At 46.4% G+C, this 13,859-nt stretch overlaps 1 protein-coding gene across 1 annotated transcript in view; it reads right to left on the bottom strand.

Moving 5' to 3' along the window:
- Window positions 1-261: 261 nt before the first annotated feature.
- Window positions 262-13,859, bottom strand: part of LOC142938540 (polycystin-1-like protein 2) — a 48,569-nt gene continuing 34,971 nt past the window's right edge. The window contains exons 37-44 of the mRNA XM_076081796.1: window positions 9,718-10,048; window positions 9,358-9,491; window positions 3,792-3,919; window positions 3,406-3,566; window positions 2,639-2,849; window positions 1,965-2,066; window positions 1,679-1,810; window positions 262-420 (exon numbers count right to left, since the gene is read on the bottom strand). Of these exons, the coding sequence (XP_075937911.1) occupies window positions 262-420; window positions 1,679-1,810; window positions 1,965-2,066; window positions 2,639-2,849; window positions 3,406-3,566; window positions 3,792-3,919; window positions 9,358-9,491; window positions 9,718-10,048 (1,358 nt within the window). The remainder of the gene's footprint in view (window positions 421-1,678; window positions 1,811-1,964; window positions 2,067-2,638; window positions 2,850-3,405; window positions 3,567-3,791; window positions 3,920-9,357; window positions 9,492-9,717; window positions 10,049-13,859) is intronic.

Below are 13,859 nucleotides of genomic sequence, written 5' to 3'. Positions count from 1 at the left end.
TGTTCAGCATTTTGTTATCCATGTATAAACCAACATTTTTATATTGTTTTACAAACCCTTCATAAAAAATAGCATCTCTTTAGGGAGGACTTTCTACAACCTAAAAATATGAAAGAGCATTCTGAAAAAGTCCTCTCAGCCATCTGACTGGACCCAATTCAGGATGATCTCCCAGTCAAGCAAAGAATAACAAGCAACAACAAATGTGAATATTAGTGTGTTTAGTGAGTTGTCAGATGTCTGAAAAATGTTTACATAAATTTAGCTACCGTTAAGGGTATTTTTGCTGTTATTCAGGGTCAAGTCACCGTCCTCGTTCTCATCAGGCCCCCGGGTGTCTTTTGTATCTTCATATCTGATCCCAAAAACACCGAAGATATTTTTAAGCATCAGGTCGACAATCTCCTCTTCGTCTGAGGGCTGGGTAAGAGAGGATAGATGACAAAATCATGTTAGAGTGATAAGACATATTGGAGAGATGCTCTCGACGCTACCCACTGCTGAAGGCATATGTGCTTTTGACCCATGATCTCAATTTGTTCCTTCATCTTTTTTTTTTTCTTTTGAGGCGATGTGAAAAACTCAAAATGGGAGTGCAATTCAGTTATGGGAAAGTTACTGGGGAACACAAAAGCCCAACCTAGAATAACAATGAAACAAAAGCGTTTCCTTTATCGCAGTGACAACTTGCAGGTGTGCCATTGTTTGTGTAAAAATGTGACACTTGAGAGTGAAGAGAGGCAGTTACTATGCAGCTGCAATAGGGAAGTGGTGTTATTGATCTCAGTGCCACCGGCAAATCACTATTAGATTATCAAAAGCCCTGAAACCCTCACAGTTTTCTTGAGTTGATCTGTCTGATTACGGAAGGCTCAACAACTGCCAGCTACCTTCTGTCGGTGTTGAGCTAAATAAAAGGCTTTTTGTTTATTTGCAGCAGCAACAATATGATTGATCCAGAACTACTTTGGCATTGTTGTTGCTCAGGTAGTCTAATAAGGTCTGTGGTAGTGGCTTGTTCGGATTTTGTTTACGCGCCGTCTTTGCTTTTGAGCTGCACTGTATATTACCTATTAACAATTAATAACGCAAGCTTCTGCCACTTGGTAGCAGCGAACAAAGCTTTAAACTTGACTCTGATATATCGTCACCTTTTAAAGATGCTAACAGTTGCCTCCTTACACACCCAGTATGCTTCTATGCTGAAACGTTTTTTTTTGCTACATTACATTACATTACATTACAGTCATTTAGCAGACGCTTTTATCCAAAGCGACTTACAATTCAGATTCTATCACATTCATACACGTAGGCATAGCTACGGGAGCAATTTTGGGGTTAAGTGTCTTGCTCAAGGACACATCGGCATGCGACTAGCGGAGCCGGGGAACGAACCACCGATCCTCTGATTGAAGGACGGCCCTGCTCTCCACTTAGCCACAATGCTAGAATTGAGATTGATGTTACTTCCATTAAAATGATTTGATCAACTCTGATATTAATCTTGCAAACAGGGTTCTTGGGAAACCCCTCACTGGCGTATTACCCGAAACATTGTACAGTATACTGTATGTCTGAAACGATATGCTGTATCTGCATCAAAATAATTTCAATTAGACTTAAAATTTGTTCTAAAACCCTGGATTAGTTGCTCAAAATGACTTGTGATGAATGTTACCTTGTGATGTATTTGTTCCTGTTTGAATGCCACCAGGATCACTGAGAGGAAAAGATTGAGCACCACGAACGTCATAAACACAATACAGGAACCAAATAGTAATCCACCAAGCACGGGGTTGTAGTCCATGACCTGGCAAACAAGTGAGACATCAATATCAGTTTGAGCTGATGAGGAACCCTCTCCATGCACATGGATATTGGTTAGAGATTCTGCATTATAACCCTATTATTACTCCATAAAGTATTTTACATATAATATGTGAGTTGGGGAAGAGCTCACTTACTTCGTCATAGTTGAAGATGCCTATCTGCAAACTGATGACAGTCACGAGAGCATCTGTTAAAGTTCTGTATGAGGACATCTTCCAGCCATAAATCACATTGCACTAGAAAGAGATCAATCATTATATCAGAGGAACCACTAACATATTTTCTCTCGATAAAGCCTTCAGCTTTACAGTAATAAATAGATCATTTTGGAGATAATGGATTGAGATTAGGTCATTCGTTTTTCATTCACTAATCATATATTGCCATTTTAACTATAGACAACAAATACTGTAAATTACAACATTAAAATTTGTAGATATATTTAATACATCCTAACTGAGGCACCACCACATCACTACACAATAACTCCAATATACACACACACACACACCACACACACATTTAAAATATCTGAATCCCTATATACCCTCTAGCAGGGTGGAACGTAAAATGTATTTTACTGTACCTGTTACTCTATTCTCCCTGTTAAATTTAATTTAAAGTTTTAGTGAAATTTACTCACTTTTCTAAAAGTGCCTTAATTGAGCAACATATCCCGCAAGATACAAGACAACTTTAAAATACAATATAATTAAAGTTTTTTGAAAAAACAAATCTCAAAATCAAGCCCCAATGACCTAGATCTTTGAAAAAGGGGAAGGTCTTGGTAAATGGGCAAGACACTCACGGCAATGGAATACGCCACAAACATGATCACAATGACCACAAGAAAGCTAGATATATCATTCCAAGCCCGCTGCAGTGCTGCAGTGATCAGGTTCATCTTGGGATTCAGTCTGAGCAGGTGCCACAGTTTAAAGGTGGCGAGAAGGACCAGGAAGGCGATCAGATACTGGAGCACTGAGTCTGCTGTGGCTGTCTCGTAAAAACTGGCAAATCTACGCACACAGGAAAGATTTAAACTATCACAAACAGGAGAAATGGAGCACTGTCAAAGACCACTGTAGTTTACAGTAGGAGATATACAGCAATAGATTACGCAAACAGACTTTAGAGTGAACAAAGAGTCTACAGCTATACCAGCAGCTCTCATAGACTATACCCTGCTTAGGCACATCAGTGCTTTGAGCTAAACGATAACATTAGCATGCTAACATACCCACAGTGAAATGCTAAAATGCTGTTGCGTAGACAATGTTTACCAAGAAAACCATGTTCAGGCATGTTAGCATATTTGCTAATTATCACTAAACCATCCTAACGTCGATCTATCTATGTATCTGTGAGTTGTTGGTTTATCTGGATTAATCCTCTGGGGACCATGAATGTCTGTACAAAATTGCATGGCCATAGCTACTAGCATGGCTAAAAGCAAACACCTAACCACAATATGAAGCCCACTGCACATCTTCTACACTTGTGAAGGTGTTGGCTTGACACTTGTCGCCCTTCAAAATCAAAGCTACGGTATAGCACAGTGTATGTTGGTCTCACTGGTCCTTGTGGTTCTGGTAGTAGGTCATATCGCGGTCCCCGAGCAGGGTCCTCTTCATGAAGACAGCCACGGCACTCCAGCTCAGTGAGATGATAGTCAGCTCGAGAAGGTTCCACTTGCTCCTGAAGTAAGCCCAGCGCTGCTGCTTCATCAATTTGCCCTGCCAGAAACAGAGAGGAGAGAGGATTGTCAAATGTAATGGAGCCAGTTTGTGTGCGTGACAATTGTTTATTTCCATTAGTTCCATAAGGGAGAAAAAACTGTAGTAAAACAAACAAAAGAAGATCTCTTCAAACATCTTCAATCCAAAAAGGGTGACAGGGTTTAAGTGAACAGAATAATGAGCCCTGTCTGCATATGTTCTAATAGCTATGTTAGTGTGTACCTGCATGAACATGTAATAGAGGATGAAAAGCAAGTATATGATCTCAGCAGCCATAACGAAGATGTGAAGACCCCCAGTTGATTGGTAAAGACGAACACTCTGCAGCTCACTGTGCAACTGAAATGCTCCTATAAAATCAACAGGAACAACATTGTTTAAACACATGCAGACTAGCATGATTTCATTTACATAGGGTACTGTATATCAATGTGAAGGCGGAAAAATACAGTTAAATTGTATGAAGCAACAAAATCCAATCAGATTGGTATGAGAAGCACAGATTGGCATTACAATGACATTCTTGCCAGATCTTACACATTGCAGCTTTAAAGAGGATTCTTTAAAGCTGCAATGTGTAAGATCTGGCAAGAATTTTAGTTTAAAGGGCCAGTTCACCCCATAGTCAAAAGTACATGTTGAATGAGCAGTTTTCATGTCGGAACATGAAGCTCACAACAAGGTCTGTGGATTATCTTGAGTAACCGCGTCATGATTTCTGGAAAGAGAGTTTTGTCAAATGTATTCCTTCGGCGAGTTGAGCAAGTTCCCTATCGTCCCATTCACACCAAAACAACAGGTAAGAAGAAAAAATTGTATTTTTGATCTTGCGGTGAACTGTGTTGAGAGATTGTAGAAAAATATGAAAACATAAAAGTATAACCATCACAAACATATATTTTGTTCACTTTTTATGACTGTCACAACATATAAGTTGTTTACTTTTTATAACCTCCGCGAATCGCCACCTAAACGTGGTGGAGTGGCTCAGTGATCCTGGGAGCTATGTTGTCCGGGGCAGTAGCCCCTGGTAGGATCTCCCAAGGCAAATGGGTCTCAGGGGAGAGCCCAGACTAAGAGCGGTTAAAAATGACCCTGATGATAAGCAGCCCACGGTCTTCAGCCACCTCGCCCGGACCAGGGAAACCGGGGCACCCTCCTGGAGCCAGACCCAGGAGGGGAGCTCGTCGGCGACCGTCTGGTGGCCGGGCCTTCACCCATGGGGCCCGGTCGGGCTCAGCCCGAAGAAACAACATGGAGCAGCCACCCTGTGGACCCACTAGCCACAGGGACAAGCATCGGGGTCGGGTGCAATGCAGACCGGGCGGCGGGTCAGGCCGGAGGCCTGGGCGAGCCGATCGCCGGCAGCATAGACTAGCTCTAGGGACGTGGAACATCACCTCACTAGCGGGGAAAGAGCCGGAGCTGGTGCAGGAGGTGGAGCGATACCAGCTAGATATAATTGGACTCACCTCCACACACAGCACTGGCTCTGGAACCAAGCTCCTGGAGAGGGGTTGGACTTTGTCCTTTTCCGGAGTTGCCCAAGGTGAGAGGCGCCGGGCGGGAGTGGGGATACTCACGAGCCCCTGGCTGAGCGCCACTGTGTTGGAGTTCTCCCCGGAGAACGAGAGGGTCGCCTCCATGCGCCTACGGGTTGCGGGGAGCAAGGCTCTGACTGTGGTTTGTGCTTATGCACCAAACAGCAGTTCGGAGTATTCGGCCTTCTTGGAGTCGGTGGGAGGGGTCCTGGAAAGGGCGCCGCCTGCCGACTCCATAGTTCTCCTGGGGGACTTCAACGCTCACGTGGGCAATGGCGGAGGAAACCTGGCGGGGGGTGATTGGGAGGAACGGCTTGCCCGATCTGAACCCGAGTGGTGTCTCGTTATTGGACTTCTGTGCTTGCCACGGTTTGGCCACAACGAACACCATGTTTGAACATAAGGTGGCTCATAAGTGTACCTGGTACCAGAACACCTTAGGCCGGAGATCAATGATCGACTTTGTAATCGTATCATCTGATCTGCGGCCGTATGTCTTGGTCAACTGATCACCACCTGGTGGTGAGTTGGATCAGATGGCGGGGGAACCGGTTGGAAAGACCCGGCAAGCCCAAACATATAGTGAGGGTGGACTGGGAACGTCTGGCGGAGGACCCTGTCCGGGAGGTCTTTAACACCCACCTCCGGAAGAACTTCTCACACATCCCTAGGGAGGTTGGGGACATGGAATCCGAATGGACCATGTTCAAAGCCTCTATTGTGGACGCGGCCGCTAGGAGCTGTGGCCGGAAGGTCATCGGTGCCTGTCGTGGTGGTAACCCGAGAACCTGGTGGTGGATACCGGAGGTGAGGGAAGCCGTCAAGCTGAAGAAGGAGACTTTCAAGGCCTGGTTGGCCCAGGGGTCTCCTGAAGCAGCTGAGAGGTACCGGCAGGCCAGAAGGGCTGCAGCTGCGATGCTCGCGGATGCTAAAACTCGGGCATGGGAGGAGTTCGGGGAGGCCATGGAGAAGGACTTTCGGTTGGCCTCAAGGAGGTTCTGGCAAACCATCCGACGGCTCAGGAAGGGAAAGCAGGGCCTACCCCAGGCTGTTCTCAGCCGGGGGGTGGGGGACTGCTGATCTGGACGGGGGACATCGTCGGGCGGTGGAAAGAGCGCTTTGAGGAACTCCTAAACCCGACCAACATGTCCTCTGCAGCACCTGAAGACCTGGGGGGGCTCACCCGCTAAGGTAGTTAAAAAGCTCCTTGGCGGCAAGGCGCCGGGGGTGGATGAGATCCGCCCTGAGATGCTGAAGGCGCTGGACATGGTTGGGATGTCTTGGCTGACACACCTCTTCAATGTCGCATGGGGGTCGGGGACTGGCAGACCGGGGTGGTGGTTCCCATCTTCAAAAAGGGGGACCGGAGAGTGTGCTCGAATTACCGTGGTATCACACTACTCAGCCTCCCGGAGAAGGCTTATGCCAGGGTGCTGGAAAGGAGGCTCCGATCGTTTGTGGAACCTCAGATTCAAGAGGAGCAGTGCGGATTCCGTCCCGGCCGTGGACCAGCTCTTTACCCTCGCAAGACTACTGGAGGGGTTCTGGGAGTTTGCCCAACCAGTCTACATGTGCTTTGTGGACTTGGAGAAGGCTTTCGATCGGGTCCCTCGGGGGTTCTTGTGGGGGTGCTGGATCCGTTACAACGGGCCATCCGATCTCTGTAAGACTGCAGTAGGAGCTGTGTCCGCATTCTCTGCAATAAGTCAGACACCTGGTGGGTGTTGGCCTCCGTCAGGGCTGCCCTTTGTCACCGGTCCTGTTCGTGACTTTCATGGACAGGATATCTAGGCGCAGCATCAGGTTTTGGGGTCTCGGGATCTCCTCTCTGCAGTTTGCAGATGATGTGGTCCTCCTCGGATTGTGACCTCCAGCATTCACTGGGGCGGTTTGCAGCCGAGTGTGAAGCGGCGGGGATTTTTAATTTTTTAAGGGGGAAATGTCTCTGCATTTGACCCATCCCTGTATATAGGGAGCAGTGGGCTGCCAAGGGGAGCTGGGGGTTCAGTGTATTGCTTGTGACACGTCCCAGTCGAGGATCGAAACCGTTGACCTTGCGGTTGCCAGACAACCCTCTTAACCCAGTGAGCCACGGTCGAGTTAGCACCTCCAAATCTGAGGCCATGGTGCTCTGCCGGAAACCGGTGGACTGTTCCCTCCAGGTGGGGATGGAGTGCCTACGAGTGCAAGCGAAGGAGTTCAAGTATCTCGGTGCTTGTTCACGAATGAGGGTAAGATGGAGCGTGAGATCGGCAGGCAGAGCGGTGCGGCTGCAGCAGTAAAGCAGGTGCTGCACCCGACCGCCTTGGTGAAGAGGGAGCTGAGCCGGAAGGCAAAGCTCTCAATTTACTGGTCCGTCTACGTTCCTACCCTCACCTATGGTCACAAACTGGGTCGTGACCGAAAGAACAAGGTCGCGGCGACAAGCGGCCGAAATGAGTTTCCTCCGTACGGTGGCCGGGCTCAGCCTTAGAGATAGGGTAAGGAGCTCGGACATCAGGAGGGAACTTGGAGTCGAGCCGCTACTCCTTCGCGTCGAAAGGAGTCAGCTGAGGTGGTATCTAATTAGGATGCCTCCTGGACGCCTCCCATTGGAGGTTTTCCAGGCACGTCCAACTGGGAAGAGACCCAGGGGAAGACCCAGAACACGCTGGAGGGATTATATCTCCCAGCTGGCCTGGGAACGCCTCGGGATCCCTCAGAATGAGCTGGAAAATATTGCGGGGGAGAGGGAAGTCTGGGTCAGCCTGCTTGGCCTGCTGCCACCGCGACCCGACCCCGGATAAGCGGAGGAAAATGGATGGATGGACATTTTATAACCATCACAACATATAGCTTGTTTGTCTTTATAATCATCATAATATATAACTTGTTTACACTTTTTATAACCATCGTAAAATATAAACTGTTTTATCTCATGATAAGTGTGATTTAACATAAATTGTTTTATTTCATATTAGATGTGATTTAACATAAAATGTTTTATTTCACATTAGATCTGATTTAAAATATAAACTGTTTTCTTTCATGATAGAAGTGATAGAAACATATAGCCTGCTTAGGCACTTTATCTAACATAGTCACTTTAGCCTTGAATGGTGCTTTGGTTCTATCCGGACCAAACCAGTTACAACCAGTTACATTCTGTTGCTAACTCTGGTACAATATGCCTCCTGTATTTGTGACGCATGTGATTAGGGGAGGTACTAGAATCAGAGTAGCATAAAGAAGCAGAAAAACTGAGATACGCCTTTTAGCCCTTTTTGCCCCTTCCTTTTTCCCCAGCGTAGATACTGGGAGAGACTTACTTAATAGACCCTTAGGGGTCTTGCCCCCTGAGCGGGGAGTAGAACACCCTTCTGCTGTCCCATTCAGAGATGGGAGAGAAGACAGCATGAAAAAGAAGAAAAAAGAAAAAACTCACAGTGAGAGCTGATTGAGAGACCCTGAAAACAAGCAGGGATGTCAGCATTAGTTTTTATACCACTGAGATTGTTTCATTGAATTTAAATTGTTTGATGTGATTGCTTTGGAAAAACTTTAATAAAACCACAGCCTTTCAATTTGCAAGTGACTGGACCCAAACTAGAGACTCTGGTTTTTAGAACAATTTGACTCTCTTCCCCTGTCCCTCATCAGTGTGATACAGAGGTGACGACCGACTCTACCAGAGGAACTTAAAGGTGAGTACCCTGGGTGAAGACTTGGCAGTGTTAGTCATAAAATGGTGAGAAATTCATACTGGGTGTTAGGGTTACATCCTACTGAGAGCGCCTAGGGCGTAGCCGTACAAGACTCTCAGGAAGACAATTAATTCCGAAATCCTAACGATTCAGCTACGGTGTGAGATAAAAGGCCTACGGTATTGTTCTGATACCTCCGTGAGGAAACTAACTGACGCGGGAAAGACAACCCTCAGGAGTAACCACCGTGTTAGGTGCGCAAGCCTGTCCCGCTTTCCCCGGGGCGGGATCCGTTCACGCTACAACTGTTACTAATGTACCTTATGTTCTTTATTGTGTTGCAGAGATATCTGCTCAAATGAGCATGCTAACACGCGAGCTTTTCGTTTCCTCCTATCCGCCACCCCAGGAGACAGACATACCTCCATTTAGCAGTTATCTTGCATTTGCTGGGTCAAATGCCGCTGCTGTTCGTTTGGAGCACGTGGTCAGATCTTACTCATTGCACCTTTGACAAATCTGCACCACATCTGCCGTGATTGCAAAGGAAACACTCAAACTTACCCACAACTGTGGTCTCCAGCAAGAGTGTGACGATACAGAAGAGGTTCACATTAGTATTATAAACGGTGAACTCTACAAAGACCGCCCTCGTGTAAACGTCCAGCCATGTATTCCTGAACAGGTACTCAAGGGTGCTGCAGAAGAAGTAGACAAGATATTTTTACTGACGGCCTCCATCTGTGTTGCACTTTTCTTATAATCGTATTCTACTCAAGCTTTTTACATCTCTATCTTTTCAATGTAAATACATGTATATTGATTGATAAATAGGTCACCTAACCTTAGTCCATTGAGGATACTTTAAACCCACAGTCCAATATGAAAAAGGAAAGATGCATTCCATTTTGCTAATGTGCATACCTGCTGGCATTTTGTGAATCCGGGCCAAGCTCTGCTACATAGCCACCTCCCCTGTAGAGCACCATTTTGCCCCAGATGGGATAAGCCCTGAGCTGAGACTGTGTCTGGTAGGTCCACGGGCTGGATGCGCTCGTAGATATATTATCCCTCACAGAGTGATTCCAGCCAGTGTCATAGGAGCCCATGTCCTCCACCTCCCAGGAAAATGGAGCGTTACAGTCTGGTGCCAACTGGAGCATAGGGCCTGCAATCTCACAGGAGTTCCTATGCACTCTCAATTGACGAAGACGAGCATTACCCACTAGCTTGGAGTTTCCATCCGTGATGTATCCTGGAAAAAAGCATTTTATCTGTTAGTGTTTTTCTCAGGCATTTTGTGTGGGCTCTCTGTACGTTTAACTATTTTGACCAGTTAGCCGGGTCTGAGCCAAAGTTCATTTAAGGGGTGTTTCAACTGGAAAATGATTTTCAGCAAGGGTCTGTTTGCATTTGTGTGCAACATATTCACAACTCTGGAGACTATTTGTCACTTGTGATTGTATTGTGGACAGCCTGATCTCACAGTAACACTTGGAATGACCACCATCTGTTAACAGCTCATTTTTTTACCAGGTACTGGTGCACAGAAAGTTTTAAAAATGACACGTCAAACTCTGAAATGACGCCAATCCTTTGTCATGGTGGACTGGTTGTGATCATTTCACACATTTCTTTGAGATAAAGTTGAATGTAGATGATTGCAGTTCAGAACAAAGAAAAACACCACTGAGTCAATTTGGGTCATTATAGCTCTTGTGAAATTCTGGGCTAACATTACCCAGTACCAATGGATTGACCAACGTTTTGATCCAGTGTTTTTTTATATTAATGTTGGCTTATTTAGCCAAACTAAAATATGGTTATTTTCTAACAAGCTCCAGTTTAAGCATAAAACTCACATAATTATTATTAGTAAAAATAGAAAAATACTACTTCACTAATTATCAAACAAGCTCACTACAGACACAACAGCCATGTGGGAAATTGGATCATTCAGGCAATTGATCAGACGTCACTTAAAACAACAACCTATCTGGCAGAAAATTGGTTTGAATCTAAAATGAATCATGGGCTATGGATCAGGCTGGATCCATATACTGTCTGCATGTTATGTTGAAATATAGTGCAACCGATGCAATGTATGTACAGCAGGACTTCTAGCTGTAGCAAATTTGCAGTCTTTTCAAAACTGCAAATGATACACATACTGTTAACAATCAGTAACAAATCATGACGTGTAAGTTTAAAAAGAGCAGAGTAGATTTTTACCATTCACAAATATACCATAACCCAACAATAATCAAAAAGATAACACTCTGTCAAAATAACTCATTGAGTTGGGTGGCTTCCTGTCCATTTGGTATTGTGTAAAAGTAACAGTGTTTTTTTGTATGCAAATTAATTATGTCTGGGCTCAAATTGTTAAATGCTCTCTCTGGAGTTACTCTACCAAAGGACTTTACACAATCCAACTGTCTAATATAGCCCTGACCCTAAAACAGTACTTACTACTGAAAAGATACATGCCGTACCATAAAAAAACGAGACAATAAAATCGTACTGCAACAGAAACAACCTTGGTCTTACAAAAAAAACAAAAACTGCTTTGACACAAGGCAGTGTAAATTGTTGAATCACTGCTTTTGTAATATAATTATACATAATTGTAATAATACATAATATAATTAGCATGATTTGTTACTTTTGCTTCAGACTGTATTCATCTTCTGGAGCAACAACTGAACTTCTGACTCACCCAGGATTTGATAAGTATTTTATTCTTGGCTGGGGCGAACAAAGGCTAGGGCAAACAAAGGCAACAGGGCGACTTTTTCAAGCCCGACTTCGTTAAGCTAAGACTTCTCGAACGTATAGTTACCACGTTTTTATTTGTCAAACCATGTGTTTGCATCCGATTTCGGTCCGCTCCTCTGCTCGGTGGTCAGATAGACGTTGGGCCCCTCCCAGGTGCCGTGTCCCCAACAACCTCATTTATCCTACTGTCTCAGCCCATGTTGAGCGAGTGGTGGCAGGGGTGCTCTGGAATTGCCAGTCGGCAGTGCCGAAAGCTGAGTTCATCTTGGGCTACGCTTCCTTGCTCTCCCTCAGCTGTCTTGCTCTAACTGAGACCTGGATCACGCCAGAAAATACCACCACACCTGCAGCTCTGTCAGAAGTGTACTCTTTCTCTCACACTCCTAGAGCTGCGAAGCGGGGTGGTGGTACTGGCCTGCTACTCTCCCCAAAATGGAAATACACTCTTGTCTCGGTTCCTCAGTTCTCCCCGTCCTCTTTCGAATTTCATGCGGTTACTGTCACTTATCCGGTCAAGCTCACCATTGCTGCTGTGTATCGCCCAACACTTGGTGAGTTCTTGGAAGATCTCGACACATTAGTCTCGCACTTCCATGATGATGGCTCAGCACTCATCCTGCTCGGCGACTTTAACATCCAGACTGATAAATAAGAACCTCTTCTTTCCTTCCACTCCTGCTTCGACCTTTACCACTCCTCTTCTCCTCCTACCCACAAGGCCGGCAACCAGCTTATCTTCACTAGACACTGTTCTACTGCTAACCTCTCTGTCACTCCCCTCCAGCTCTCTGACCACTATTTCATGTCTTACTCCCTTTCCCTCTCCTCTCCCCCCATACTTCCTGCACCTACCCACATGGTTTCTACCCGTAGTCATCTTCGATCACTCTTCCCGGCTGATCTTTCCTCTTCTGTTACCTCTGCTCTCCCTGACCCAGAATCCTTCTCTCTCCTATCCCCTGATACTGCTACTGACCTTCTCTCCACCCTTTCCTCTTCTCTGGACAACCTCTGTCCCTTCACCTCCAGGCCTGCACAGCCAACTCCACCTGCCCCATGGCTATCGGACTCAGTGCGTACTGACAGACGGAGCCTAAGAGAGGCTGAGCAAAAATGGAGAAAAACTCCCAGGGGACCTTCTTAACTTCCAAGCTCTTCTTTCCACTTTTTCCACCACTCTTTCTACTGCTAAAGCAGCGTTCTTCCGCTCCAAAATCCTAACCTCTGCTTCCAATCCTAAAAAACTCTTCGAAACTTTCTCTTCACTCCTCCAACCCCCTCCTCATACTTCCTCCCTTCTCCCTGACGATTTCGCCAACTTCTTTGACAAGAAGGTAAACGATATCAGGTCCTCCTTCTCTCAGCCCCCCGGTCCCTGTCCATCCTCTCCCTCACTCTCTGTGTCCCTGTCCACCATCTCCAGCTCGACCCTCTCCATGCCCCATCTTACCCTATCTTGCTCCCCTCTCCCATAACAAGGTCCTCGACCTTGTTACATCTAATCGCCCCACCACGTGCTCCCTTGACCCGATCCCCTCCCCTCTTCTTCAGTGTATTGCGATTGAACTCCTTCCTTTCCTCACCCACCTCATCAACAAATCCCTTGTTTCAGGATGCTTTCCCACGGCTTTCAAGACTGCCAGAGTCACCCCCCTTCTGAAAAAAACCATCACTTGACCCCTCTGATGTCAAGAACTTCAGACTGGTTTCTCTTCTACCCTTTCTTTCCAAAACACTTGAACGTGCTGTCTGTACTCAACTGTCTTCCTATCTCCACCAAAACAACCTCTTGGACCCCAACCAGTCCGGGTTCAAAGTGGGTCACTCGACTGAGACAGCCGCAAAGGTCTAGTGGCGTCGGCCACCAGACCTTTGGAACTTGTCCAGAAAGCTGCAGCTCGCCTGGTGTTCAATCGTCCCAAGTTCTCCCACACAACTTCCCTTCTCCGTTCTCTACACTGGCTACCTGTAAGAGCTCGCATCCAGTTTAAGACTCTGGTGCTAGCCTACAGGGCAGTGAAAGGAACAGCTCCTTCCTATCTCCAGGCCATGGTCAAGCCTTACACCCCCGCCCGACCTCTTCGCTCTGCTGCCTCGGGGCGATTGGTTGCCCCGTCGCTCAGTGGTCCCTACGGCCGATCGACCCGGTCGCGGCTGTTTTCTGTCCTGGCCACTCAGTGGTGAAATGAACTCCCCACTGACGTCAGGACAGCGGAGTCGCTGCCCATCTTTCGGCGCAGGCTGAAAACTCACCTCTTCAAGAAGGCCTACCCTTAGCCTTCCACTTA

The sequence above is a fragment of the Anarhichas minor genome, unplaced genomic scaffold, assembly GCF_050575085.1.
Source record: "Anarhichas minor isolate MPS153535 unplaced genomic scaffold, ASM5057508v1 ptg000087l, whole genome shotgun sequence".
NCBI lineage: Eukaryota > Metazoa > Chordata > Actinopteri > Perciformes > Anarhichadidae > Anarhichas > Anarhichas minor.
This window is presented reverse-complemented; position numbering and strand designations above follow the sequence as displayed.